At 38.9% G+C, this 27527-nt stretch overlaps 3 protein-coding genes across 3 annotated transcripts; 1 reads left to right on the forward strand and 2 right to left on the reverse strand.

Annotated features, from left to right (window-relative positions):
- Nucleotides 1–58: 58 nt before the first annotated feature.
- Nucleotides 59–5561, reverse strand: mtrf1l (mitochondrial translational release factor 1-like). Its single transcript, XM_058651818.1, has 8 exons — nucleotides 4612–5561; nucleotides 4369–4448; nucleotides 4127–4231; nucleotides 3829–3907; nucleotides 2716–2876; nucleotides 2342–2459; nucleotides 1209–1345; nucleotides 59–522 (listed from the first exon to the last, which is right to left on the reverse strand). The coding sequence occupies exons 1-8, from the start codon at nucleotides 5087–5089 to the stop codon at nucleotides 310–312; spliced, it is 1371 nt and encodes a 456-aa protein (XP_058507801.1). The 5' UTR covers nucleotides 5090–5561; the 3' UTR covers nucleotides 59–309.
- A 2365-nt stretch (nucleotides 5562–7926) lies between these two features.
- On the forward strand, nucleotides 7927–12335 carry fbxo5 (F-box protein 5). The gene is made up of 6 exons (XM_058650849.1): nucleotides 7927–8083; nucleotides 8791–9432; nucleotides 10033–10203; nucleotides 10391–10481; nucleotides 11026–11247; nucleotides 11621–12335. Exons 2-6 carry the CDS (start codon nucleotides 8822–8824, stop codon nucleotides 11876–11878), a joined length of 1353 nt encoding a protein of 450 aa, XP_058506832.1. The 5' UTR covers nucleotides 7927–8083; nucleotides 8791–8821; the 3' UTR covers nucleotides 11879–12335.
- Nucleotides 12336–21690: 9355 nt separating this feature from the next.
- Nucleotides 21691–27297, reverse strand: vip (vasoactive intestinal peptide). Its single transcript, XM_058651860.1, has 6 exons — nucleotides 26798–27297; nucleotides 25723–25827; nucleotides 25329–25433; nucleotides 24484–24609; nucleotides 23523–23634; nucleotides 21691–23389 (listed from the first exon to the last, which is right to left on the reverse strand). Coding segments are annotated over exons 1-6 (459 nt in total). The 5' UTR covers nucleotides 26800–27297; the 3' UTR covers nucleotides 21691–23380.
- Nucleotides 27298–27527: the final 230 nt, after the last annotated feature.

The following is a 27527-nucleotide window of genomic DNA, read 5'->3' on the forward strand; positions in this document are numbered from 1 at the left end:
CCACCACTAGTGACTGGACTAGATTCCTTCAGTCTGAAACAAGACTTAACAGACAGTCCATAGTCCCGTCATTTATTGGTGACCAGGTATGATTATTTTAGTTGTGGATATGTCACTTATTTACAAGACATCTACCTGTGTGTCCATATGTCCATTTGTGCAGACATGAGTCGTAGGAAGAAGCATCAACATCCCAGTTCTTCATAAGTTCTCACCACAGAATTTGTATCATTAGTGAATACAGTGTATTCCAGCGTTCGTGTTCATCTCAACCAATTTATCACAAGAGGCAAAAACCTTCCAAAAAACTCATGACCTCTCCTGCTCGTTTTCTCCCAGCAGCTCCATGAGCGTCTCCTGGTTGGAGAACTCCTGCAGTGAGGAGTTCATCTCGTCCAGCAGATCCTCTCCCAGCAGAAAACTTCTGACGTCATGCACGGTCATTCCGATCCGGTGGTCTGTTATACGGTCCTGGGCAAAGTTGTATGTCCGGATCTTCTCCGATCTGCCTTTGGTGCCAACCTGCAGGAGACACAAACAAACTCCCCACCTTTATTTTGCGTCCTTTTTTCCTTTTTTAGCATTCTTTCAGCAAAGAGATACAATATCACATTTTTCATACGCAGTTCATTTCCTTTTTAAAATTGTATTTAGTTTTATTTTGACCATAATTAATGACAACATCTTATCATTCAAACCTAACTTTGATAATATATCACTTGCCTCACCTGTAATGTTTATTATACTTTAAAATTAAGTTAAATTAAATTAAGTTAGATTAAATTAAATTAAATTAAATTAAATTAAATTAAATTAAATTAAATTAAGTCTCACTGAGTATTCACCATAGACTGTTTATAAAAAATTAACATGGTTTTCTGGGCTCCTCCTGAAGCCAACCAGGAAATATTCACCAGTTTGCAAAAACAACTCATTCTGAATGGAAGTCTATGGGGAAATTATGTCAGTAGACATTTTCCTAAAGGGTTATTGGTCTCAATCACTAGTTTTGGGTCTTCTTCAATAGCATGTGATGTTGATTTGTAAATTACGTTCCCATTAAGAAGAAAATGAACGTGGACACCAATGTGACTGACAGTAGGTAACGCCTGTAAACTTCCATTTGCAAACATGACGCCGGCCAAATTGCAAATGTCAAAGCCGATTGTTATGGGTGCCATCATCACTGCTTGCAACCGGGTCTTTACCTGTATTTTACGCTGGTTGTAGCGTTTGCTGGTCTCCACTTCCAGCTTCATGTTGTACAGTTTTGCTCTCAGAGACATCATGGCTTTCTCCCTGTTCTTCAGCTGGGAGCGTTCCTGCTGGCACTCTGCAACCACGCCTGATAAAAAAAAAAAACAGGATTGTTCTCCTTTGTAAAGACTGTAAAAAAAATATTTGCTCAAAAGGGTCCAACATGAATCCAGTTTGGAGTCTTCTTTAACATAAAATAAGTGTGTATTTATGTTTTTGTCTTTGCACCAATGAGAGTTTTTGATAAAATTTTGTATATAAGTTAAGTCTTATCAAACCACACCCAGAGTGCTGATGATGGAGATAAACTTTGATTGTTAGGGTTGTTAAACAACTTGAGTGATAACTATTTTGGAGATAAACTAATGACCCTTTTCAACCAATGACAACCAATATGGTCCCACCTCGCCTCGCCACAGCATGGCATAGGTTGGTTTTCCACTACAAAAATAGTACCTACTCAATGTCGACGGAGTCATCACTGCATGGCTGCATGAAACTGCGGTGACTTGGTTTTACACGCGACACAAACGAGTGACTAGTGACTTGTAAAGCAGTTGTTTTCAGTGTAACTGAATCATTAGAATCAGTTTATTAAAAATATTTGTTCAGTACTTCCTCCATGACCGGAGCACAGACTCCGTCTGACACAGTCATTGGACTGAAATACAGCAGCAGGGTTTGTGATGCAGCTCGCGATCAGCAGTGATGTCGCTAAATACACCAGACTTAAATATTGAAATTTTAGACATTTCCCTGGTAATTGTTGGAGATTAACCAACGCTTCTTAACTGAGCTACAGTTCGGCATTATTCGACTTGATTCCTGTGTCGGATGTCTCTTCCTGTGACAGCGTCTGACCAATCAGTGGCCGGCAGTCTGGCAACATCACGTATAATATCGCCTCGGCTCGCTTGGAACCTCGCCAGAGCAGGTACTATAAAAGTATCTGGTACCAGGTACTATGTGAGTGGAAACGCAACTTAACTGTGCTGTGCTGAGGCGAGCTGGTGGAAATGTGCCATAAGTGTGACCCTGCTAAGCTTAAGTCTAAAGTGTGTGTACTCTGGTTTGCAGTATTTACCTGTAGGCAGATGGACTATCCTGACTGCACTGTCTGTGGTGTTGACATGTTGGCCTCCAGCTCCACTTGCCCGCTTAGTATCTATTCTCAGGTCCTTTGGGTTAATTGTGAAAGAGATCTAACGAGAAGAACATAAACACATAGAATTTACCTGAAAATAAATTAAATATCATACACACCAGAGAAAAGCACTCACAAATTGCCTAAAATTGGAAGTAACACATATTTCATTTTGGCTGGAAATGAAGTATAACCATGAAAGCCTTGGTGTTTCACTTTACCCCCTACTTGTGATATTCTCTTTCCATCCATCAAATTTTCCCATAGGAAAACACCTACTCTGTTTGTGTCACCCATCCATTATGTTATCGTACCTCTGTGGGTTGGGGCAGTACAACCACAGTCATGGTGCTGGTGTGCATTCGACTTTGTTTCTCAGTCTTGGGAACCCTCTGCACTCGATGGACTCCACCCTCAAACTTCATCCTCTTGTAGCTCTGAGGGCCGCTGATACTGGCTGAAGCATGACGTACTCCTAGTCATAGGTGAGTGAAGTACCAATACTGAACATTTTACACACTTCTTTATAATACTGGTCATTCTGTATCATGTCACTGTAGACTGGTGATTGTAGGAGTGTGTGCACTCTTGATTGTTCTACCATTAATTCATTAATCTCTAAAGCTTTGCTGAACGTGTACTGTGCAACTTTTAAATTGAAATAAATGTCTGCCACGTTCAAACTATCAAATTAGTTCACAAAGTGCTGATTAAGCTACACATGACTCTCTCCGTGTTTAGCATTGCACTAGTAACACACACACTCACAAATTATGTTGCATTGTTTGTGTTCAACAACATTAAACAGGCAGAAGAATAAAATTCATCCATCCATCTTCTACCACTTTATCCTCCACATGAGGGTTGCATAGTAGCTGACATAGAACAACAAAAAACCCACCAAAGTTCACACACTGCAGCTTTAAGGGGTTTCCTACACTTCCCAAAGAGTATCTGGCTCCCCTTTGTGCTTGGTGTCAATTATTGCATTGCTGGTTGCAATATAAAGACAGTCAAACAGCAGATGATTCTCTCACACTGTGTAGACCTGTAATATTTATTTTATCTTATTTAATCAACAGGGAAATAAAGGGCAACTAATCTAATAAGATGCTGCTTGCAATTTATCTTTTGGTCTTAGCTTCTGAAAAGGAGGTGACTGTCTTAAAATATTCAAATTTGATTTTTTGATGCAGATTGGCCAACAAAATAATTTTCCGATTTAACTGTAAGCAGAAGCACTTGTTGAATCACAAAAGCTTTGGTTTTGTATACGAAAAAGGACAAGGCCCTTGGACAGTGTGGAGGTTTTCTGGATGCTATGTACTATTTTTTTAATTAAGAAAAACACCAAAAAAACACAGGTGAAAAAAATAAAAATGTGAAGGGAAAATTGTTTGCTATGCTTTAGGTGAACGGCCACTGACCTATATCGCTGGTCATATACTCCAGGATGTCAAATGACCAACCATGATGATGAGCGAAGCCCTGGTACATGTCAAAGACCTTTGGAGACAAAAAAGACATCAGGCAAAAGGGTTATGTTCATGTCTCTTCACTGCTTTTTAATTTAACTGACTTATATAAAATCAGAGGCTATTGTTATTGCAACTACCAACTTATTAAAAAAAATATATTATTATTCTTTCTTGGTATGAATAGCTTCTACTTTCTTGTTCAGGTGTGTATTTTTTATTTTATTTTTTTAAATAACCAATTCCAGACCTCAGAAGTGAATAGCATGGCCTCCTGACCCCCAATACCAGCTGTGACCTCCAGGACGAGGTCACTCATATCAGCCTCCTCTTTAGGGATCAGCAGATCCAGGATCTGATTGATGAAACAGTTTGATGTGTCAGAAAGAAGTAAAGACAAGGGGAAACGCACACATTACAAAACTGGTTGTTGTATATTTATTCATACTGCAGTAGCTTGAGACAAAACTGAAATATAATGCGTGTGTGTACCTTCTGTCTCAGATTTTGAATATCTTGCAAAAAACTGTCCCTTTCCAGCTTGGCCAGCTCTTGCAGGGCGTGATCTTCATCTTTGAGGACAAACAAAATATTTACTAAGGTTATGTGATACAGTCCACAGAGATGAAATTGTCAATTAACGGAAAATTAATGGATGGAAATGTGTAACACATGAGAAGTAAGTGGATTGTTATATTAATTGTTCACTGAGTGGCAGCAGCAGTGCAGACTAACCTTTCAATAGTGCCTCAGTCTCAGCCATCTCTTTGTGTTTGGTGTCTAGTTCTCTGATGCTCTGGATGAGAGGAGCCAGCAGTGACAGTTTGCTTCTCTTGGTCCTCAGCTCATCCTCACTGTACTGCTCCTCCATGGCACTGTGGTTGACTGCTCTCAGACTTTCACTGTACTCTGTCTCCACCTTCTTCAGGCGCTCCAGCAGAGACCTCCGAGCAAAAAGCTCATCCACAGACAGTAGCTTGGCCACCAGCGAAGGTGCACTAGTATGAAGGGTTCTTGTAGTTCTTGTATAAAAGTGATTATGAAATCTAATGGTTTGGCTGAGAGCATTAGGTGATTTTTGAAAGCTGTGTATCAACTGACTGAAGACATGCCGTTTCCCGTGAGTAAGGAGGGTTATAGCTCTTTGGTAAGCCATTATATGACCAGACTTAAAAACACAACTGACCATAATGCGGTAAACACATATCCTCATATGATTTGGTATTGGTACATCACGTTTTCTTTTGCTTCTTTGTCCAGCAAGACTTCATTCAAAAATATGAATGAATTATTATTATAGATCAATATAAGGGAAACTTGAATCAGGGATGCATGCAGTAGACATAATAGACCAACCTGTAAATAAGCAATTTAATAACCACCACCTGAGGTAAGTGGACTTATTGCAGTGAAACCAACAGAACTTTACGTGACTTTACATGTAATTTTCAGTTTCTCGCCACCTACTGTGTGATCTTCAAGTCAAGTCAAGTCAAATAACAAACGGTTGTTGCTTCCCGTAGTTTTTTCTTGTAGTTGAACATATCGATGAGACTATAAATAACGTATTGATAGTTATGAATTGACTAAAGATTGTGGGAAAATATATTATCGAGGCTTGTTAGAAGAATATTAATCCTTTCCTCTCAGGCTGACGGGAGCTGCCATGTTGAATGATGCACGCATGCGCAGTTGAAAAGTCTTCTTCTTGTAAAGTTGAATTGGCCGACGCATTTCTCGCATTAGCACCACCAGCTGGCAAGGCTGACACATGTTTCTTCTTCCTCTTATTGTGGGTGTAGCGCCACCTGCTGCTCCGGAGTGTTGGTCAGCTATTGCACTATGCTAATGCTAGCTCCCGGTAAATAATTCTTTATTAATACTTTGTGAACTACTTTGTGTTTTCTGAAGATTCATGACTGTATTAATGCTTAAAACGTGAACCCCAAGTGTCCTTAGCTCTTATTCCATACAAAGTATTTGTCAGTGATATTTCTGACACTATTATTATGTGTAGACTACTACAGTTTCCTCAACTTGGCAGTGCTTACATAAACCTATTGGATGTTTTCTGATTATTCTGACTGTGCTGTTTAAATGGGAATGACCTGATTTGATTATATTGCAGACTATTTCTTGTTTTCTTGACATTCCTTCTATATTTTTATATTGGTGAGTTAACTTTGTTTACTTGACTATCGAAATCTACCCCCTGTCTCCTTTATGTTGCCACTCCTGTTGCAGTTCCCCTTGTATAATTAAATATTTAGGTCTGTGGTGTCTCTGTAATCTTCATGCCGTTCTTCAGACAATAATCTTTTTAAAAAATAATTGTTGTATTTCTATTTGTATTTGTAATTAAGTTTAGTTTTAAGAACAATGTCAACGTTCTTACACCTGGATATTTTCTTTGGGCTTCACTCATTGCAAGTCTTTAGCATAAACAACATGAAGTGACTGGAGATCTTTCATTTGAGGCCTATGTGTCTGATTTGCCTGTCCTGTAGTTTTCATTGTGTGGGTGTGAAAATAGGACATTGAATTGAAAATAGGACTCGTCCAGGAACTGTCATTGAAATGCTTTGCAAAGACGGGATCCATCCCACCCCCACTCATACACTTCACACTTTCTGTCTCTGCTTGTCTGTCAGTGATCTTAAAAAAGTCTTATCATCTCCTTTTTAAGTTTGTCTTGTGAATACTTTCTTCACTGTGTTTTACATTGAACATCAAAATAAAATTTAGTAACAAGGATTTCAGCCCCTGTGTCTTTATACATACTAATACTAAACAATACTGAGAAATGAAAGTGAAACGTATGCAGGCAGCAAGCTTGAAACACCCCCCCAGTTCCCCCTGTCAGGTTTCAATGAAAGACCCACTTCATAAATTCCAGGCAGGGGTGTGAACTCAACAGTCCTGTGAATGACTGGTCTTTTAGCATTTTCCCTCCCAAACAGTGGGATTCCTTGTAGATAAGAGAGGATTTGAAAGCAGAAAATGTCTTGTGCTATCTAGTTTCAGTACTATATACACATATAAAAATACAGAGTATAATAGTTTATATGTAGTGCCACCAGTTACTTCTATAACTTACATTTACAATAATGGAGCTGTATAACTTGACTATTACTTTTATAATAGAAAGAATGCCATTTGCCAAGTATCATATCAATAATAATGGTTACTAATAATATTTACTATGATTAATATTGGCACCAGCACCCCATGACCCTCATGCAAAGGATAAAGTGGTGGGACATGAGTGAGTAAGTGAGTTAGTATTATTAATATTATCATTTACTTACAATGATTTAAAACATGTTCTGATTAATTTTGTTTAAAATGCATTTAGACGAGTCAGTCAAAAAAAGGGCACCGGACTAAACACACAATATAACAACTACACACTGTCAAGGAGGATAAAACATGTGGAATATTACAACAAGGGAACATCTATGCACATAGAAGGATCATGTAATCAACAGTGACTGAATGAAAACTACTTTGGTGAATGCAATATTGCCAATATAAACAAGGAGTTTCAAAATGCATAAAAATCAACCAACATTTACATTCAAAATGGTTGTTACAAAAATACATAATTCTGTGATTTATACATAAATACTTCAGCAGATGAGTAGCTTCAAAATACCTCTCTACAGAGAAATATAGTCAAGTGCGAGTTTGTTAGGAGGAAAGCTAAATGTATAAAAGGCATATACACTCACTACACAAGCCATTTTGTTGGCCAGTGTACGATGTACCTAATAAAGTGGCCGGTGAGTGTGTAAGTACTTTGCTTCGTGTACTTCAGATACTGCTGTGTGCAACTGTTTGACTTCGATTGTGTTGTTTCATCATAAAACTATTAATACTACAACTACTACTCGTTACACAACACAGTCACTGTAGATGTTTATAATACCGCTATTAATTCTTCCGGGTGGGTAGCGTCATTTGCGCACTGACGTCATTGATGTGGTTCCGATTTGTAGTTGGTTTAAAGGTACGGACTCACTGCGCTGTGATTGGTTTGCGCCCTTTGCGCACGGATTTCAAATTCGCAGCAGGACTGGCGGACTTTTAGTTTGAGGAGGATTTTAAGTGAGGAGGAGCAGGGGGTTCTTAGTCGCCGTGCAGCTCAGACGGTAAAAGGAGGGAAGCGGCTGTCTTGACTGTTTACAACACTATCTGCAAACGTGAGGTAAGAATCTTCACTCAGTTTGTTCCAGTGTCCGCAGAGTTTGTGTTGATATCATCTGTAAGCGATGCTAGTTAGCCCGAGTTATCTTTACTTGCTAGGTCAGTTTTGTGTTCGCCCGCCAGGAAGCTATTGGCATTAAATGTCTTTAAATATAGAGTTAACTTTGCCTCAATATTGAGTGTATTAATATATGATAGTTTTATTAATACTGGTGGTGAAGTAATGTAGCTTCACAGTCGCATACTGCTGCACACTCACTGTACGCGCGCAAATGGAGGCTAGCCGTTGTGTTTTAGCACTGAACATGTATCAGTTAATAATCATATGGTTGTATCACAAAATGAAGTTGCTTTCTAAAATACTAACACATGCATTTCAGAAACGTTTTGTTTTCCAGTCTGAGTTTGAACACATCACTGCTGCTAAGTTTCCGCCAAATCTGCGTCGCGCCAAAACCGAATAGTAGCATAAAGGCGCTGTGTTTCTTAATAAAGCCAGAGTTTATTCTAATAACGTAGTAATGCTATGGCCATATGTTAATTCTTCATGTATGACAACTTCATGACTGACTTTAAGGTAGAGCTAGCTGGGTTTGCTTATATGAGAGATGACACGTTGCTGTGTGCCATAGGCCTGCTATGGCTGCAAGTGATTATGGCGTTTAACAAATATTAAACCTAATCGCCTGGTCTACTTTCTTTTTTCAGGGATCTACACAGAGTGTAGGTTTTACTCTTCATGAGAGCTACAATGAAATGCCCTCACTATAATGCCAGCAAGACCAATAGCATGGAGAAAAGCTCTGCTAACGTGGCTGCTGCTGACTATAGAGGGCTTCACCTCAAAACCTCCCCAGTGAAGGAGCCCATCTTCGCCAAGCCCCAGTGTCCACCTGCAGCACAGACCACAGTGCTGTTCCCCCTCAATGACACCACCGGAGCCATCCACAACAAAGAGAACAGTGCCATTAGCAGGGAACATGATGGGACCCTGGACGAAGGATTGGAGGACAGCGGCTATCTGTCCCTGCACAACAGTAGAATTGATGAACACCATGGTGACGAGGAGGATGACCACATCCATGGAAAACCCACTAGCACCCTGCCACCTTCTGGTGCTCATCAGGAGAAGACAGTGTCACCGCATAAATCTCCCTCCAAATGTCAAAGGAGGACTGACTCTGGCTGTCATATTCCTTTGGTGGCTGCTTCCACTCCTGTTGGTTGTCACAGGAGGAGACTGCTGTCATCCACCCCTTCTGACAATCACAGTGACCCCAACCTGCCTATACTGAAGTTTCAGAGGGATGTGTGTGAAAAGCTAACTGAGGGCTATCGTAAAAATAAGAGGTAAGGTTACATTCTCATATTTTGTATTTCTTTACACCACTGCAGAAGTGTGTTACTTGGTTAGTCACCAGGTGGCCACTTTATTAGGTACACAGGATACCCAATAAATATCAGGTGTGGTTTTCTGCTGCTGTAGACCACCAAAGTAAAGTTTCAGAGATGCCCTTCAGCATACCTTTGCTGTAATGACTGGTTGCTTAAGAGTTACTGTCACCCCTCTCATCTTAAAACTGTTTGGCCATTCTCCTCTGAGAACTCTCTCACTTGACATTTTCATTTTCAGACCATTTTTGTAAACTCACAAGCATGTCACTTTCAAAGGCTATTAAATTATCTTTCCTCCCTATTCTGATGCTCAGTTTGATCTCCAGGTTGTATTGATCATGTACATGCCTAAATGTTCTGAGTTGATGCCATGTGATTGGCTGTTTTAAATATAAGTAAAGCAGTTGAACAGGTGTACCTAATAATTTGGCTGGTGAGTGAATTATGTGTGTATATAGGACTGAAAATCATTGCTCACCTGTCTTCTGTGAGCACTAAAAATCCACACCAGCAGGCACAATAAGTGAACTAAAAAGTTGTTTTCCCGTCTCTCAGGTTTGACTGGAGCATCGTCGCAAAGGTAGCAGAGGATCATATCTTGGATCGGGTGATTGGAGGACATATGGGACTTGAGTATGTTGACATATTTGCATCTCTGTTGTCCAGGAATATGAGAAGCATCCTTGCCAACATCCTGGCCCTGCTGGGAGACATGGACCTGATTAGGTAAACTATAAAGACTTCTAAGTTGTGTTCTACAAGTTACTACTTGGCATCCTAAAGAAAAATAAGAAAGTTACATCAGTAGTCAACACTGTTTTTAAAATAAATGCTATATTTGCCCAAAATTTCTGAATTCTACTTTGTTTCCATATCTGTATTTGACATGTTCCCATTTTTTCTGATCTCACAGCTGTAAGAAAGTGAGCAAGACGTGGAGGCGAATCATCTGTGAGGACAATAAGTCTCTAAACAGGTGTCGGGAACCTGAGAATATGCACAGGGTGAGGAAACGCACACAACCCCACATGAATGATGGTGCTCATGTCTAGGAAATATATGCTTGTGTGTACAAATATGTTTGTGTACATTCTCCTTTACACATGTGATGACACCACATCTGCCATTTGAAAATTATACTGGTAGTTGCACCATAGAATACTTTTCGCTTCAGTCTTAACCCTGAGACTGTAATACATTTTTCAGTTTGTACAATGTAGGATTTCTGCCTTCAAATAATGTCTCCAAGGTACATCAGCTTACAACAGGGTGAATGGCACATATTTCAAAGCCTGAGCAAGTCTCTGTTGCCTGCATTGACCCTATGAGACGTCCATGGGTCCATTTGGGTCCATGTCACATAATGAATTACAACGCTCTACTTTGTCACAGCCCTTAACTGTTGCAACAACTGTAACAGACAACACTGTTTACCAGCTGTAGGGAGGCCCCAAGAGCAAAGCATACATTGTGTTACTTTAAAAGCATTTTTTTTCTCAAATTTAAAATGATAAATGTCTAATTTTTTTCTTCTTTGCTATGTTTTAGGAGTCAACAAGCCCCCTGAGTAAAAGAGATTGTGGTCTGACGAGAGACGTGGCTGTATCCAGGGTGGTGCTGTCCTGCATGCAGAGCCGTGCCTCCGCCAGCAAACCAGCATCCTCTTCTTCCTCAACCTCCCAAAGCTGCAGGGTCACTAGACGGACTGCTTCCTCTCAGAAAGGCCCAGCACAAAACTCTCAATGCACACGCTTCAATGATTTTGTGCAGGTGAGTGGTCAGACAAAAAAAAATCATAAAATCAGTTCCACCCAACTCTCCATGTTCCGCAGTATAGTGGTACTTAGATCTTGTCACCCAGTGACATTCCCGTGCTGCACAGTGGAAGTGGCTTATTTATGTCGGAACATATGGAGGCAACGGCGACATTGTGCGAGTAAACGCGTGTGACTGAATAACATCAATTTGACCATGAAAAGATGACAAATAATGTGACATTGCTTCTGTTCACGAAGACAAAATAGGAAGAGTAATAGCAGCAGCAGCAACACGATTACTAGAAGTTATGCACTGCAACTGATTCATGTACACTGTATTCTTTAAATTTCAGCTCTAACAAATGTCTACTTTTTCCTCCATCCAGGCCGCTGGCAGTCTAAAGCAGCACGAGTCTCTGCGCCCCTGCAAACGCTGCGGTTCCCCGGCAACTCACTCGTCTGAGACCCAGAGGGCGATATGCACACGCTCCAACTGTGGCTTTGACTTCTGCACCTGCTGCCAAGAGGCTTACCACACAACCCCCTGCCGAACGGTGCAGCCACGACCTCACTTCTTCACCTCCAAAACCACCCCGGTATTACCAGGAAGCGCCCGCAGCAAGAGGAATATCAGGCGCCTGTGACAGAGTTTTTAAAGAGATTTTAATCACTGAACGTTTTAACAGTACAGGACAGGACGTCTTTCTCTGCATCGGCAGCTTTTCCAGTAGCTCGGACAGGGACGGCATCATTCTACATATGTGGCTCCTGTACGAGCGCTGTAGCAATAAAATTGAGTGTTACGTGCTGAACTCTGAACCAAGCACTTGTTTAAAACACAACTGGGACAATCAACCAGAAAAGTGTCATCTGGTCAAAACTGTTGTTGTCTGTGAGCAACAAACAAAAAAGAGAAATGCACACTGAACATGTACAGCTTTTATGTTTTAAAGTAAGATGAATGTAAATTTGATGTACTGTCACTTTTAAATAGTTTTGTGTACATGTATATATTTTCCTTTTAAATAAATATTGATCGTCAGGTCTTTAAATGTTTAAATGTATATTTCTATAATCTAAATACATGCTTCATAAACATAACCTGCCTTTGTTGGTCTTCATTTGTCCTCGACACACTGACTTCATATAAGAAATGACACATTTTACAAGTTCTCTTTGGTGATTGGTTGGTCAACAACATTAATCTGTAAACACTTGGTTTATTGATCTGAATAGGAAACATTTGAGAACTCTATTGTGTTGGTGTTTCCTGATGCTTTATAGGTCAGTTGGTTAATCACTCACCTTCTGCCACTTTATCCTCCATGAGGGTCCTGAGGGGCATTGGTGCCAATCCTAACTGACATAGGGCAAAGGTGGGGTATACCCTGGACAGGTTGCCAGTCCATCACAGGCAAAATAAAGACAAACAACCATTCACACTCACTACAGTCAATTTAGAGAATCCAATTCGCCTAATCCCCAAATCTGCATGTCGTTGAACGGTGGGAGGAAACCCACGCACACACAAGGAGAATTTCCGCATCGACTCCATGCAGAAAGGCCCTTGTTCTTGCTTCACCAACTGTCGGTTGATGAATGCTGTTTTTAGCCGAGAAGTTTTTATGTCCTTGGCTGAAAGCAAAGGACAAGAGCAAATGTCTTGATGAGAGTGACTTTAAACAGTCCTTGTTACCTAAAGTTTGCAGATAAAAATCCCATATAAACTAAGAAATGTGAAAGAAACCAGTTGGATTGAGGATGGCTTGTATACTACTGCGCTTCACTAGAAAAAGCTTTTTTCCCCTTTGCATTGTTTGTAAACTAAAACTACTTAAGCTCTACATAAGGATTTGTGTCTTCACACTTCAGCACTGGTCACTTCCTGATATATTTCACTAGAGGGCAGCATTCTCTTAACCTGTACATACTGCAGTGTAACTCTACAGGCACAGAGGTCACTTCACAGAAACCAGGAACTTTTGCTTTCAGTACGCCATGGCTTATTTGAGTCACATATGGAATGAATTTACACTTATAATAAAGATCATTTTCGCAGTCTCATTCCTGAGTGATGAAATGTCATTCATACATTTAATTTAAGGAAGCAGCTGAAATATGAAAAGTTTAAAATGTTGACAGGGACAAATTATAGAGCGGTGACAGTGTAAGGCATAAATAATTGATTTTTTTTTTTTTTTTTCTGTGAATCATATTATTTTGTATCCTGCAGTTGTTTGTACATCAGCCCAGACATGAGCTGATAACGCAAAGACAGAGATGAAGTGAACTCAAAATAACTGATCCAAACCTAAGCTGGTCTAAAATCAGTGTGTTCTTTTCATGCTTTAAAATGGCAATGAGGTGTGACTGATGTTTTATCAGTTTGCTGCAATTTGACCTTTTTCATCACTATGAATCTGAAACACTCACCCACTTTTGGAGGATAAAAATAGCCTCCTGCCCAGGAGTTTGCCTGGAACACTTGTCACTATTTTAAAAGAGTTATGAAGCTGTGAATAGCATCGCTGACATTAGACGCGTACCTCTGACATTTGCAGGCTGAGCCATTTGTCTCCTGTCCTCGTCTCGTCTCTCTCTGCTGCAGCCGAGATGCTCTGTGGTTTCTTATGATGACACACGCTGTTGTGTTTTGAATGATTCCTGTTCAGTGGGACGATCTGTGACATGGAAAAACCTCACAGATGACTCAATTACCTACCATTTAGTCTGAATGATAGACAGACAGACAGATAGATGCCAAGTGATAGAATACTGTTAAATATAAAGTTTAGAATTCAAATTTGTGTTTATTTGTGTATTTATTTGACCTTTATTTGACCAGGTAAGTCTACAATCAACTACATCTGAGTAGTTGACTGTTTAGTTGTTAAATAGAGCAGAGCTTCTCCTATCAGACGAGCATGTTGAGATGCACATGCTTTAAATGCGAAAGATGACCAAAGGCAGTCTCTCCATCTCTGAAATTATCCTGTATTAACGGTCTAATTATTTTTCGACTGTCTTAAGAATATATTCCTTCTTTTTTTTAGGTGACCTTTTTAGTCTCTCTCCCTTCAGTCTGAAATCACACTCAGTAGACTTAATCAGTGTCTCTGGACAGCTAAATACTTTTTCTTCTGCTGCACACATGGTCCTTAAAATGTCTGACTCCAATGTTCAAGTAATAGTTCCCCCCAAGCACAGTCAAGAGCAGTGTAGGGCTTTTATTTTAGAAGTGACTTTGATGACTTTTTTGTCAATTTTATTTATTTTATTCAATCCCACCTTCCTCTGTTGTTGTGGGAATGAGACATGTACAGTATCTCAGATCCAGACACATTTATCTCTGGAAATTGGTAAACCCTTTAACCCTTTAACTATATTTGGTAACTTCCACCCAAAACTGATTACCATGAAATCTGGATTGGGAAACACTGTTCTAGATGGTTCAAAAATAACGTTCCTTTCACTTTATTTGTGTTTTTCTTGTATATTCTTATACATATATATGGGAAAGGAACCACACATGACCTTTTTTTTCAACATGAAAATAAAAACATTTGAAAAATGTAACAGAAGGAAAAAAGATCTCGTTTTTAATTTCCAAGTATTTCAATGAGTGCCCTGTAAAGGGTTAACAATCATGATCGCATCCTGGCATCTGAGTCCAAGCTCCTACCGTCAGGTTGCCGATTTCTCTTGCACAACAAATACTCCAAATCTTTCTTTGGAGTATTTGCTATCAGCTAATATCAGCTATCAGACAACTAAACTCAGATCGATTAATTTTACTTATATTATTATTTTTTTCTTTTTCTTTCCTATGTCCCTGTTGTCTGACGCCCAATGCCTGACATGCTGCATGCCTTCATGTTTGTATGTGTATGTGGGAACTGATGATTGTGTATGGAAAGCTACACATGAATTGCCCTTCTGGGATCAATAAAGTGTTCTGAATCTGAATGTGAATCTGAATCAAATGGTCTTTTTGTGCCACAGTCAGTCTTTTCTCCTCAGCTACATAGGAACTCCCTCCGGCAGCTGACTGTCAACCACGTCCCCACCAGAGTTCTCTGATTGTCCATAAATACTGTAACAGAAGAAAAGGCTTCACTTCTGCCTGTACTGTAAACCAACTGCTTCCAGTTGACCCCTGGCGTGTTTACGTGAAGCGTTTTTTAATCCCACTCAGGCCTATATTTCAATCAACTGATTTACATTTAGCTGAAAGGCAATTATGGAATCATCGATCGATAACACCAGAAATAGTTTGCCTACCCCTGCTTTAACCTTTGACTCACTTAAAAAAGAAAGTCGAGACTTTGAAATACCATTGACAGAAACACAACACTTGTCACAAGGAGCATATGCTGACAGATGAGAGGAAAAGCACCCCCCCCCCCCCTTTTTTTAACAGGAAGAAACACGAAGGACTGAGGACAAATGATCTGAGAGAGAGAGAGAGAGAGAGGAGCTGAAGGTGAACACCCAACATGTAAAAAAAAAAAAAGAGTCACGATGATGGAGCTAAATGGACGATTTTGTAAAACGTCAGGCAGCGGCTGCTGCTGATTAATCTGTGCTGTGGCCTTTTCCTCCCTCAGCGACTCAGGATCATTTATCTGGCAGATTTATTGATCGGGTGCTGCTGCACCGACACACAACTCCAGCACTGTGTCACACCTTCTGCTAATTGTGAAAGTCATTAGAGCTGGCTGCTACATCTCGCTGTGTGTGTGTGTGTGTGTGTGTGTGTGTGTGGGGCTGATAACACTGCTGTATGTCAGTGACAGCGGAAGAACACAACACAGCAGCTGAAGCTCCTCCTGTGTTGTAAAGGCATTTGCAGCAACTTGAAGCATGTCAAGAGTTTGTGGAGAAAGTGTTTTCCTGAGAGCAAATCAAAAGTCTGTCTGTGTCTTTTCCCCATCCTTGTGCCTTCTTGACTCTTTTGACACTTTATCCTCTTATCCTTTAAAGTTCACTCTCTCTCTGTATTTCTTCCCATTTTCTGGCATAAATAGCTCATTTGGGCCTCAAGGCAGGGAGGGTGGAGGGTGACGAGGGTGCTCTGTGTGCGCGTGAGTCTGTCTGTTTCAAGTTGATGACCCTGATTCACAGTGACTTCCACATGTCAATTGGCTGCACGTCAAAGTAAATTGTAAGAAGCCTGGAAAACGAAGCTGTCACTCGATCACCTCCAGGGACACACGAGAAAGAGGAAGCAGGAAGTGAATCAAGTTCCCAGACAGGCATGGCTGGTTATGAACTATTCGTTATTCATTCATTCATTCATAAACACAACATAGTTCTTTATGATTTTTGAATTGTAATCTATCTATCTATCTATCTATCTATCTATCTATCTATCTATCTATCTATCTATCTATCTATCTATCTATCTATCTATCTATCTATCTATCTATCTATCTATACTACTGTATATGCTGTTTATATTTACATGCTTATAAATATTTATATATATAAAATCCACCTTTGACTGGAAACCGTAGTTTCACCTGATTGCACTGACAATAAATACCTTTTCTGTGAGAGAGCACAGGCTCATGTCCAACATCCATCAATGAAAGCTCTTTGGTTGCGGTTGTGGTTTTTTGATACTTCTTCTTGTTCCCTAAACCTTGATGTGTCTATAAAACAAAGTCATACTAATGTTGTTCGAATTGTATCCTTCAAGATCAAATATTTTTGATGCGCTTTTCACAGCTTGCAGACATTTCTCTGGCGCGTACAATGTTATTGTAGCCAATGCAAAGGATAGTAAAAGCAGGACAAACACACACACACACACACACATACACACACGCACACACACACACGCACACACACACACACACACACACACACACACACAGTGTTAAAAGGCTGCACCACTTTTTTCTATTTTTACTCCGTTTGGTCCATTAAGATCAGCAGTGATGAGAGCGAATGAACGAAGCCTTGCCACAAAACAGCCAGTAATCACAAATGTCCTGGACACACACACACACACACACACACACACACACACATGCACGCATGCTTCCACAAAATAACATACCAGACAACAAATGTATCTGATTCACTGTCAATTAACTGTGCACAAATAAAGACACGCTGTTAATGTGAAGGATTTAAAAACAGGAAAACAAACAATTTAGTTTGCACATGAAAGCAAATGTTGTTATGGAAAATACACACAATCGCATCAAATACATACTTACTTTCATACGGACACATTTAAATAATGTTATGAGCTCTCATAATAATGAATTTCAGTTGTTGTATGTTATTAAATAATTAGTTGGTATGAACTGATTTTAATGTCCCTCATAATTACATAAGAATATGTGTATTTGACTCATTTACACTGATTTGTAAATGATAAATATAATTGTTGTGTTTGACTGAACAATAATCAGCTCCTGAAATCCATTGTGTCAAAGCTTCGAGAGCTTTGTGGTTGAAATGTGCAGCATAATGTAGATAAAGCCATAATTTATAGTTCAGTAGCTCTATATACATGTTTATAGAGTTTGTTTTTTTACAGTTACAGGTCTGTTACAGGACAAACAGCACTCATGAAATTCATTTCCAACAGTTAGATGTGTGCAATATGGTCCTTCTGTAAACAATATGTCCTGCTGTAAACATTTGAGTTTTTGTCATTGTTTTGGCATAGATAAATAAAACCCTGCAGTAGTTTGGCCAGTGTATGACTCACTTTGCTGGAAAAAGAGAAGCTTTCTCAAAATTAAGTCTTAAAATCTCAATAAAGTGACTTAGTTTGTAAAACTCATGGCTAGAATAAAGTTTCCCATTATTTCTGCAATATCAAATTGTTGTTCATGTCTGTGATATAGGTAGTTTTACTTGAGTTAAAGGCCTAAATAAATTTTTTCCTGCACATTTACATTTAGCTCAGTGTGTAACTTTGCTTAAAATGTGCTTAAAAAGTAGAAAACAACAACAACAACAACAACAACTGGAGACGTTGCATTTTAGCACTTGTGAGACTGAGACATCTGATTGAAATCAATATGAGCTAATGCTCAATCAGCACAGTCGCCGCCGCCGTCTGTCTCGCACGGTGACACCTTTGCTTCTAATTATACGCTCAGCTGATGTTGATGCAGCCCTGCAGAACATTGTCTATGACATTTATGAGTCAGGTATCTGCTGCCATTTTGACACTTGTAAACACAGTGAGTCACAGCACGGAGAGTGAGCAATTATATTTACACTTCATTCATTTAGAGGAAAACATTTGGAAAATGCTGTTTTTTATGTGTTGCCTAATTATGCTTCAAGGTGCCACTTAAGGTAAAGATGAGAATACCAAATATGGAAATATTTGTATCATGGCTGACCAGGGTCTGTGATCATATGCATATTTAAACTACAACTTAATTTATGTGCATTTTTAATCCCAAATTCTTACAAAAAGACCCAGGTTTACATGTGTGCATGCATTTAAGGCAATAACAAAAACAATATTATTTTAAATAGGTAAAAACTGCCATTTCTGTCCAGAGATTTCTTTGATGCATGTGTTATCTAAAGGCTGGCTAATTTATTTGGTAACCCCAAAAAAGACCTCAGGCAAAGCATCTGTGTTGTGTGTCCAGGTCCAGTATCTGGACACGGTTGTTTTAAATCATCATGGTCATTAAATTACATTAAAAATAGCAGCTAGACAGAAAAGATGCTGAAGCATTGACTCATAGCCTACAGGTAATACAGGTTTCTGCGGCTGTTCTTCACTTTGCCAACAGGTGGCGACAATTGTAGGAAGTCACTAAAACAAGAATGAGGTATTTCGTGACAAAAACAATGAAGTGCTTCACATCTAAGCACTCAAACACGACTGTGTCACAACAGTTAAGACAAGGAGCAACAGTATATAAAAAAGTAAATAAATCAAATAAAATGTGTTCAATCATCGTGAGATGATACTCATTATGCTCTTTTTCTTGCTGCAGGTCAATAAGAATGATATTAATCTTATTAAATAGAGAAACTATATTTGTGATTACATAATAATAAGAATAATTTGTATAGCACCTTTCATACCAACGATTGCAGCTGAAAGTGCTTCAACAACACAGGGTGGAATGATAAGCAAAAGTCTAAATTAAAAAAGTAAAAACTTTTGATACAAAACAAAAGATGCAAATAAAACAGTAAAATACAACAGTCCTAGTTCTGGTTAATAAACGAGCAGCAGAGTTTTGGATGAGCTGAAAAAGTATATACCTTGAGATAAAGGCACGTAGTTTTTCAGCATCTTTTTTTATTCATAAATGGTAGCACTTTAGCAATGTGAAGAATGATGTCTTTATCACCTTATTAATGTGGGACTCTAAACTAAGATCTGTAAGACTTGTAACCTCTTCCCCCTCTCTCTTTTTGTTTTGGGACCAACTAACAGGATTTCTGTTTTGTCTTCGTTGAGCTTTGAGAAGTTATCGGTCATTTGTCCACTGCCATGAGACAGGTAGTGATGGAGTTATTACAGTGGGGAGTCATGACAGAGCAGAGCTTTGGAAACTCACTGTGGCTGAACTGAGAAGTCCAGTAAAGGTGTGAAGAATGATGACATCACTGAAAGCATTCAAACTCTCAGACATCTGCACATGTGACAGCGGGCTGAATAGCAATTAAAGTTGTAATACTTTACGTTACATACGTTACATATTTCTGATTCAGATTTGTAGACCAGGCCAATATACAACTGAAGTTGTCGCTGTCCGTGGTGCTGAAAATGTTACTTGCGTTTAAAATCCTGATTGATCATTATTAACGCCATTCGATTATAAAACGAGGAGAGACAAAGAGACAAGGATCAATTCCCTTTACAAGACAACCAGTTTCACTTAAAATAACCCTTAGCCCTGACATTCAGTGGTTGAACAAAACTAGAAATTTAAAACGTACCTGGACAAAAAAGGTCAACAATACCATCACTGCAGCATTCTAAACAAATACAATATGCTTAATTTTGACAATTTTATCTCTCTTTCATATATCCAAATGGTCTACAAAATTGTTCACAACTTGGCTCCATCTCCACTCAAAGATTTCGTCCACCGGACCTCAGATACGGCCATTAGAGGGCAGTGTAGTGTCCCAATATGTAAGACAGCTTTCGCCCAATCTGCTTTTTCTTCAAAGGCTGTGAAACAGTGGAACAAGCTCCCATCTGAGCTGTTGAGCTTGAATTCACTCACTTCATTTGCAAGAGAAGCAAAAACATGGTTTTTAGATAACCAGAGATGTACACATCTGTGATTTAAGTGATTTATTGAGATTATTGATACGTGATTGACAATGAAGGTTGCACCTTATCTGAATGTTAGTTGTGTGTTGAGTTGTGCTTTTTTTTTTTTAGATCATATCAGTATGTATGCTGTAGGTTTGATAGTGATAGATAATGTATTTGAATGGTGTAACTTGCACTATATATATATCTTGCACTTTGACCCTTTAGGACTACAGATGGAAATTAGCTACTAAGCTACAGTCTGGTACAAGCATCTGTGCTGTTTTATGCATAATGTAATTGTACACTGTCCTGATAAATAAAATGAAATGAAATGTTATTACACAAATGTTATTATTATTATTATGTCTCTGAAGTGGAATCAGCATGACATAGCATCTACCACTGGGAATGAGGACAGACATCTGAACCATGTAACCTACCATTGTACAGCTATTGATATTTATTAAGTGTATTTTTATTTTCTTTCGATAATCTGAACAGAATATTCTTTAAGGGCTATTATTTTTTGTTTATATAGTTGCCGCTTGTATTGTCTATCTGGGTGTAAAATTAAGCTAACCAAAAATTCCTTAGTCAAATACGAAAGAGGTATTTTAATCCCATGGTACTCATGGTAAATTGCAGTGGGAATAATACACAACATCTTATATAGACATTGTGTGTGTGTGTGTGTGTGTGTGTGTGTGTGTGTGTGTGTTTATAGGTCACATATTCAGGCTCTAAAATTTTTTTTTTTTTCGTCTTTTTAAGTTTGTTGAGTCAAAGTTCTGATATAGATCACCTTTTTAGAAGTGACATAAAGTAGCAATGTGTGACATATTTCCAAATTTCACGAATTCAATCTGATTTTAAACATTTTGAGTACTTTTGTCCTGAATAAAAGTATATAAGACACACTATATTGCACATTCTTATACCCTCTGTATATGTTTTAACATAGTCATGGAAAAAAGCAACCAAAATGCTCTGTGTTCTCAGGGTTAAGGAAACATATACTGTTCTGCTATCAGAAATGCCATCAATTAAAAAAGTAGAGTGCAACAATAGAATGCAACAGCACTATAGACTGTTGCATACAGTCCCCTATTGCAATCCTGTGCACTTGTTGGGAGGAATTTAGATGCAAAACTGTCAAAAGACATCAAACAATGAGTCAGACAAAACAACTCAGCTTTGAAAAATAAACCAGCATCTTTTATTTAATGAGTGGTGAACATCACTATATGCACTACAGGCAGGTCTATGCACATTTATAACATCTTTGCTCTACATATTGAATAGTATAAAGTGATTAAATGCATTTATGTCCATTTAAAATGTGTTCCCCATTCTCCTCGTCTTGTTCTCTGTTTTGTCGTCATCACTCAGCACATAGATCATTATTGCGCCATTGGAAATTAATGGGACTGTTAACTGTTAGATTTGGATTTACAATGGTCTGGTAGAGGTCGTTTACTCTTATTGCCCCATGTGTATCAGTACAATAAATCAACTTAATATCACCATCCAAAGGAATCAATCCAATTTTACACGATAATGACCATATATGTAGATGGGACAATAGAATTAAAATAATAAGTAAATAAGCAGTGACTTAACTATCAGCCAATAATGCTGGAGTTCTGTATTGAACATTTCCTTAACATAAAATAAAATAAAAAGGGTCTTTTGGAATTGAAAAGTCTCATCAAATGTGAGTCAAAGAAACATTTCCATTGATGCTCCTGAAAATAAATAGAACAAGATAGTGACTATTCATATTTTGCACCACTGAGAGTTAATGGAACACGTCCTATTCCAGTGAAATTCAGTGGGACAGTTTTCCCAATGAACATGACTGTTCTAATGTTCAACAGGTCAAATGTTTGAATTAAAGTCAATGGGACACATTTAACTTCAAAGTAATAGGTCAGAATTTCCTTTAAAACATAATTTGGCAAAATTGTTCCACTGAAAGTTCATTTTATACAATCATGTCTTACTGTCTTATTAAAAATAAATGGGGCAATAGTTTCAAAGCAGTTCTTCTTCTGAAAGCTACTTATACTATAGCAGTCATTACAGATGATTTAGAGAAGTGCCTTTAATAATGAAAACTCATAATGAGCTCATTTCATTAGTCAATCTGAAGTAACAAATGAATGAAAATGAATGGGACAGCTTTTCTATCAAAAGTAAATCTGAGGTTAAATGTTCAACTTAATATAAATTTCCCTCTGATTTTAAACAAATATTCCATTTCAATTTAAAGTTTCTAGTGCAATATTTATCTTGAAACTCATTGTGACAAACATAACATTAAATACTTCATTTGACTTTACTTTCGCTGAAGGTGTGGACATCTTCTTATTCTCCATTCAACACAAACCGAGCAAGTGGTGGCCGCATGAAAAGAACATAAAAGAAGATCCACTGAAAATCAATTGGGATATTGAAAGTTCTGGTCTAAGCACACTACTGACATTCAATGGGCCAAAGGTTTAACAGAACAGGTTTTGCTTTTCATCTATTGTTGCTAGGTGCCATCTTCACACATGGATTGACCAAACTGCACGTGGACACACATGTTGCTCGGTGCAGCCCCAAAAAGTCTCTGGGCAATAAAATGTAAGTGATTAGTACTTTCTGTGTGTGTGTGTGTGTGTGTATACTGTACATATACTGTGTAAAAATGTACTGCATGTATGGATAGATAGATAACCACATTGGAGAACACATCATCATCATCATGGGTTGGTTTGACTTTGGCTGCAGTCCTTTGGAATAATACTGTGTTGTTGTTGTTGTTGTTGTTGTTTTTTGAATGGGCAATTTCATGAGGATGAGTTGAGGTATTTACTTAAGCACAGGCTCCTCCTCAAAGTGGCTGCAGGGGGAAAAAAAAAAACAGGGAGAGGGAAGAAGAAAGAGAGAAAGACGTGTTGGACAAGTGCACTCTCATTTAAGACGCCAATATGTCGTTGTGTTGTGTATGAGTGCGCATGCATGTCAGCACCTACCAGAGGAAAGTTGTTTAGGAGGTGATCTACGTTGATGTCGTCGTAGTTCTCCTGGAAAGTGTTGGGATCATCCCTGGATTCCTCTGGGTCACTGGCGCCAGGATCTTCTAGGCTGTGTGCAAATACAGACGTACAGTTTTATTCCAAAGTGTTGTTCTGAAAATTATAACGTGGCACCTCACAAATGAATTGTTTTCTTTTACCTAAATAACTGATTCCTATGTGTTCAGACTTACACATACATTACAATGTACTGTGCATTTTACGTAAATCACACAGCTGATGGAGTTTCACTTATTTTGGGTTCATGAATTTGCTTTCAGGATACATGTGGGGTGTTTTTTTGTCTGGTTAAATCTGTGAAAATGTGTGGATCAATAGATTCTCAGAAAGCAGCAGCAACCAGATGTGAGTGAGTAAAGGCTGCTGCTGCTGTATACACTGGTTCATCAGAGATCGTCATGTCCCATTAAAAACCCTAGCACCTCTTAAAGGGGCTTTACGTAAGATATGCAACAAGCAGTCTGCAATCCAAATGAAAAATATGTGACTTGTTTTTTACTTCCTTCCTCTTTCACTCCAGAGACTTTTTTTTGAGGATTCAATTCCACACGAACCAAATTACTCATGTACGAGGCACTACACTTATATACCCCATAACCATAAAGAGAATTTGAAATTGTGAATAAACTGGTTGTTCCATCATCGTCAGTGACCATTTAAATTTAACAAGATTATTTAATCTCTGATGATTTATAAAGTATGTGGAAAATAATTCGCATTCTTCATCTTCATTGAAAATCCAACACATTTTTACTATGGTATTTTCAGTGACTCCAAATGATTACAGAGGTGTTTTCTTGCAATGTTACATTCACTAAGTCTTTTTTCTGTTTTCTTTTACATATACAGACAGCTTATGTATATGGAACAGTATGAAAGGTGGAGGATTCGTTCCTACCTTCTCTTTCCAGTTAAGACTGAGTTCAGGTATTTCTTGACGGCCATCTGTTTGCGGAAGCGGCTGTAATTGTCTGTGAAGATGGCGTCTGAGTGACGCTTCACTGGCTCCTCCATCAGCTCATCACTGGACAGAAGAGAGGGGAGATCATGGACAAAACAAAGAGAAGAATGAAAGTGTCACCACAGGTCAGAGGGCAGCAGGTGTCAGTGCAGCTCAGGGTCTGTGATTCATTGTGTGGATGTGTGTGTCCCTCGTGGCTGTGTAACAAACATGTAATGATGCAGTATAATGGCATAAATTAACCTTTAAAAATGTTTATTCAATTACAAAATGCCTCATCAAGCCGGTCGAGTTCTTTCATTGTAAATGTCAGAGGTTCTTTGTGTGTAACATAAAAGAAAAAAAAGTTGACCTGTGTCTATAGAGAATAATACATTTTACTTTTACTATTGTTACAAAAGTTACAACATGTTTTGACAAGTAAATCAAATCATTTGTTCCTAAAGTATATAAAAATCATTTAAAATGGAAAATGTCTACTTGAATTTACATTTAATCTACACTTGTATTGTTGTCTCCTGCCAATCATATTTACTGTACTTCAACACCAAATTCCAACTATCCTTATCACTTACTTTGAGGTGGAGTTGATTTCAGAATTCTAGAACCAAGCTGAATAAATATGGTTCCAGTCTGCGTTTGACTGGTCTACCGGTTTATTTACCATATACCAATAAACAAATGAATACCCGACATCCTTTTTTCTATTGATCGAAGGGTGAAATTCAGCCGTCTCCTCGCCACCCGCCCGCCTGCAGCAGCAGCTCTCCACTCAAACGTACCTGACCCGCTTCCCGATCAGAGACTCCAGATACCTCCGCGCTGACAGTTGCCCCAGGAGTTTGCTGTATCCACTGGTGAAGAGACCGTCCGCGTGTCTCGTCGGTCTGCAAACCATCACATGACACATGATCAATGTCTGAGCACATTTGACAGATTAAAAGTCAAAGAAAATCAACATGGAGCCACGCCTGCATCATTTGTGGACATAACTGCAATACGGATGGTATCATCTGGCTCAATAGCCTTTCACTTAATCATTTTAGTGTGAGTAAAATCAGCTCCATCAACAGGCCTAACAGCCAATTTATGGTAATAATTAATGATCAGAAATGTAGTAGTTCTAGTTCCAATACTCAGTGGGTTTACATGGAAGGAAAACAAGCTTCCTCTCACCTCATAGATGTGTATGGCAGACTCAGAGTCCGGGAGTACAACACACTGCACAGGGCTATGAAGAGAAGCAGCTGGGGGCCGGTCCGTTGTAACATCGCTTTACACCTGAGGATGGAAACGGTGTCGGGTTATTTTCTCCTTGACCTGAACACAGTACCACTCCACTCTCCTTCTCTACAGTCTGTAAGTTTTATTCGTGATCTTAAATTACAAAACAAAGTAACCCCTTTATTCGAAAATTGGGATCAGTGGGATCCAATGCGTAATTACGCGCGGCACTGTCCAAACGACAAAGGTAGACATACATTTAAGCTGTTCATGTTCCCACTTGATGTGGAAATGTAGAACTCTGTGTGCGTCTTTTCAGGATTTTAGCCCACTCGGCTCCCTAAGTCCTCACAACAAAGATGTTGGTTTTGGGTAGCACTTCTTGATTTATTGTGATTTCGGACAGAAGAAAGAAAAGAAAAACTCGCAGAATCCACTGCGTAATTACGCGCTGCGCTGCACAGGACACAATACTATGATGTTGCATGATGTCGATGCAGCTGTGTTGTTCGTCTCAGTTAAAAACAAACACAGTTATACATTTAAGCAAGACATTCCCCAGCCAAATTAAGAATGCATTTTTTTTTACATTTCTGTAAATTCAGTCTTTCCTGGTGAAAATCTTAACCAATCCAACTCTCATTTACTTAACAAGACACAACATTTTACCCACGAAGCTCTGCCATTATGTTGTTCCTTGATAAACACGTTCATTTACAGATGAAAGGAAAGGAACTCGCGAAATATAATGCGTAATTACGCATAGTGGGAGGATTTGAGTTAAACAAACCCCACCTTAACCTAATAATGTAAACTCTGCAGTTTAATTGCCACGTGCTGCTCAATATATATATATTTACATTTATTTTTCTTTTACATAAAACGCAGAAGTACCCTTTGGGTAAGTGTTCTCCAAAACCTGGCAGGAGTGCGCAATGACTAGATTTTATAAGACAATAAACGGAGACAATTGAGAACGCGCTGTCTAACAGAAATCTTCAGTTTCTATTATGAAATGAAATCTTACATGTGCTTTGGAGAAAGTTGTCTGCGTTTGGCTCTTTCCTCTGCGCGCTCTCCAAAGTCCTGATCTCGCGCTGGTGTTGTAATGTCCACTCTGTTGATCCGATGATTTCTGACAGATGCGTCTTTCTGCTCGTGCTTTGCTCCGCTCCGGTTTTATACACCTGGATGATTCTCACGAAGCAGGAGGGGACATCCGATTCAATAAGGGGCCCGAGACGTCAGGCTGCTGCTTTCGTCATTGGTCTTGCTCATGCTCGTAACCAAACAGACATGTTTAAATTGCTGGGAAGGTTTCTCTTTTTTTCGTTTTCTTCCAATTAATTGTGGGAATAACAAATTTATATGCCACGGTTGACGCCGTTGACTCATCCGATCATTTTCCCTGGACTCATCTCACTTCAAACATGCGGTCAGAGGGAGCCAGGAAAAGAGGAAGTGACAATTAGAAGGAAATATACATTAAATGAAAAAAGATGATGAGACTAGAAGTTAACTGCAAAGTTTTCTGCAGATCTGCTGTAGAACATGGGCGAAGAAGGGAAAGAGAAGGGGGAAGTTCAAGGCTGTCCTTTAAAGATTAAAGAAATAAATTATCCCCATAAATAAAAGACCAGGCTTTCTAAAAGCTGTTATACTAACAAATTCTTCTCTATTCTACTTTAACACATACTATTTCAAGATCAGAGAGCTACAACTGTCATATTTCTGGAGGAAAAAGGTTGATAATATGC

The sequence above is a fragment of the Solea solea genome, chromosome 15 (genome assembly GCF_958295425.1).
Source record: "Solea solea chromosome 15, fSolSol10.1, whole genome shotgun sequence".
NCBI lineage: Eukaryota > Metazoa > Chordata > Actinopteri > Pleuronectiformes > Soleidae > Solea > Solea solea.

What these genes read in the sequence shown, in the direction of transcription:
- mtrf1l (XM_058651818.1), bottom strand. Translation starts at nt 5,089, where the DNA reads ATGAGGATATGTGTTTACCGCATTATGGTCAGTTGTGTTTTTAAGTCT. An exon ending in GACTGAGGCACTATTGAAAG is followed by an intron (nt 4,449 to 4,611) that starts GTTAGTCTGCAC and finishes TTGTCCTCAAAG; the next exon opens with ATGAAGATCACGCCCTGCAA. An exon ending in GTATATGACCAGCGATATAG is followed by an intron (nt 2,877 to 3,828) that starts GTCAGTGGCCGT and finishes ACCTATGACTAG; the next exon opens with GAGTACGTCATGCTTCAGCC.
- vip (XM_058651860.1), bottom strand. An exon ending in CTGCCATACACATCTATGAG is followed by an intron (nt 25,434 to 25,722) that starts GTGAGAGGAAGC and finishes GATGGTTTGCAG; the next exon opens with ACCGACGAGACACGCGGACG. An exon ending in CTGATCGGGAAGCGGGTCAG is followed by an intron (nt 24,610 to 25,328) that starts GTACGTTTGAGT and finishes TCTTCTGTCCAG; the next exon opens with TGATGAGCTGATGGAGGAGC.
- fbxo5 (XM_058650849.1), top strand. Translation starts at nt 8,822, where the DNA reads ATGAGAGCTACAATGAAATGCCCTCACTATAATGCCAGCAAGACCAAT. An exon ending in GGAGACATGGACCTGATTAG is followed by an intron (nt 10,204 to 10,390) that starts GTAAACTATAAA and finishes CTGATCTCACAG; the next exon opens with CTGTAAGAAAGTGAGCAAGA. An exon ending in AACCTGAGAATATGCACAGG is followed by an intron (nt 10,482 to 11,025) that starts GTGAGGAAACGC and finishes GCTATGTTTTAG; the next exon opens with GAGTCAACAAGCCCCCTGAG.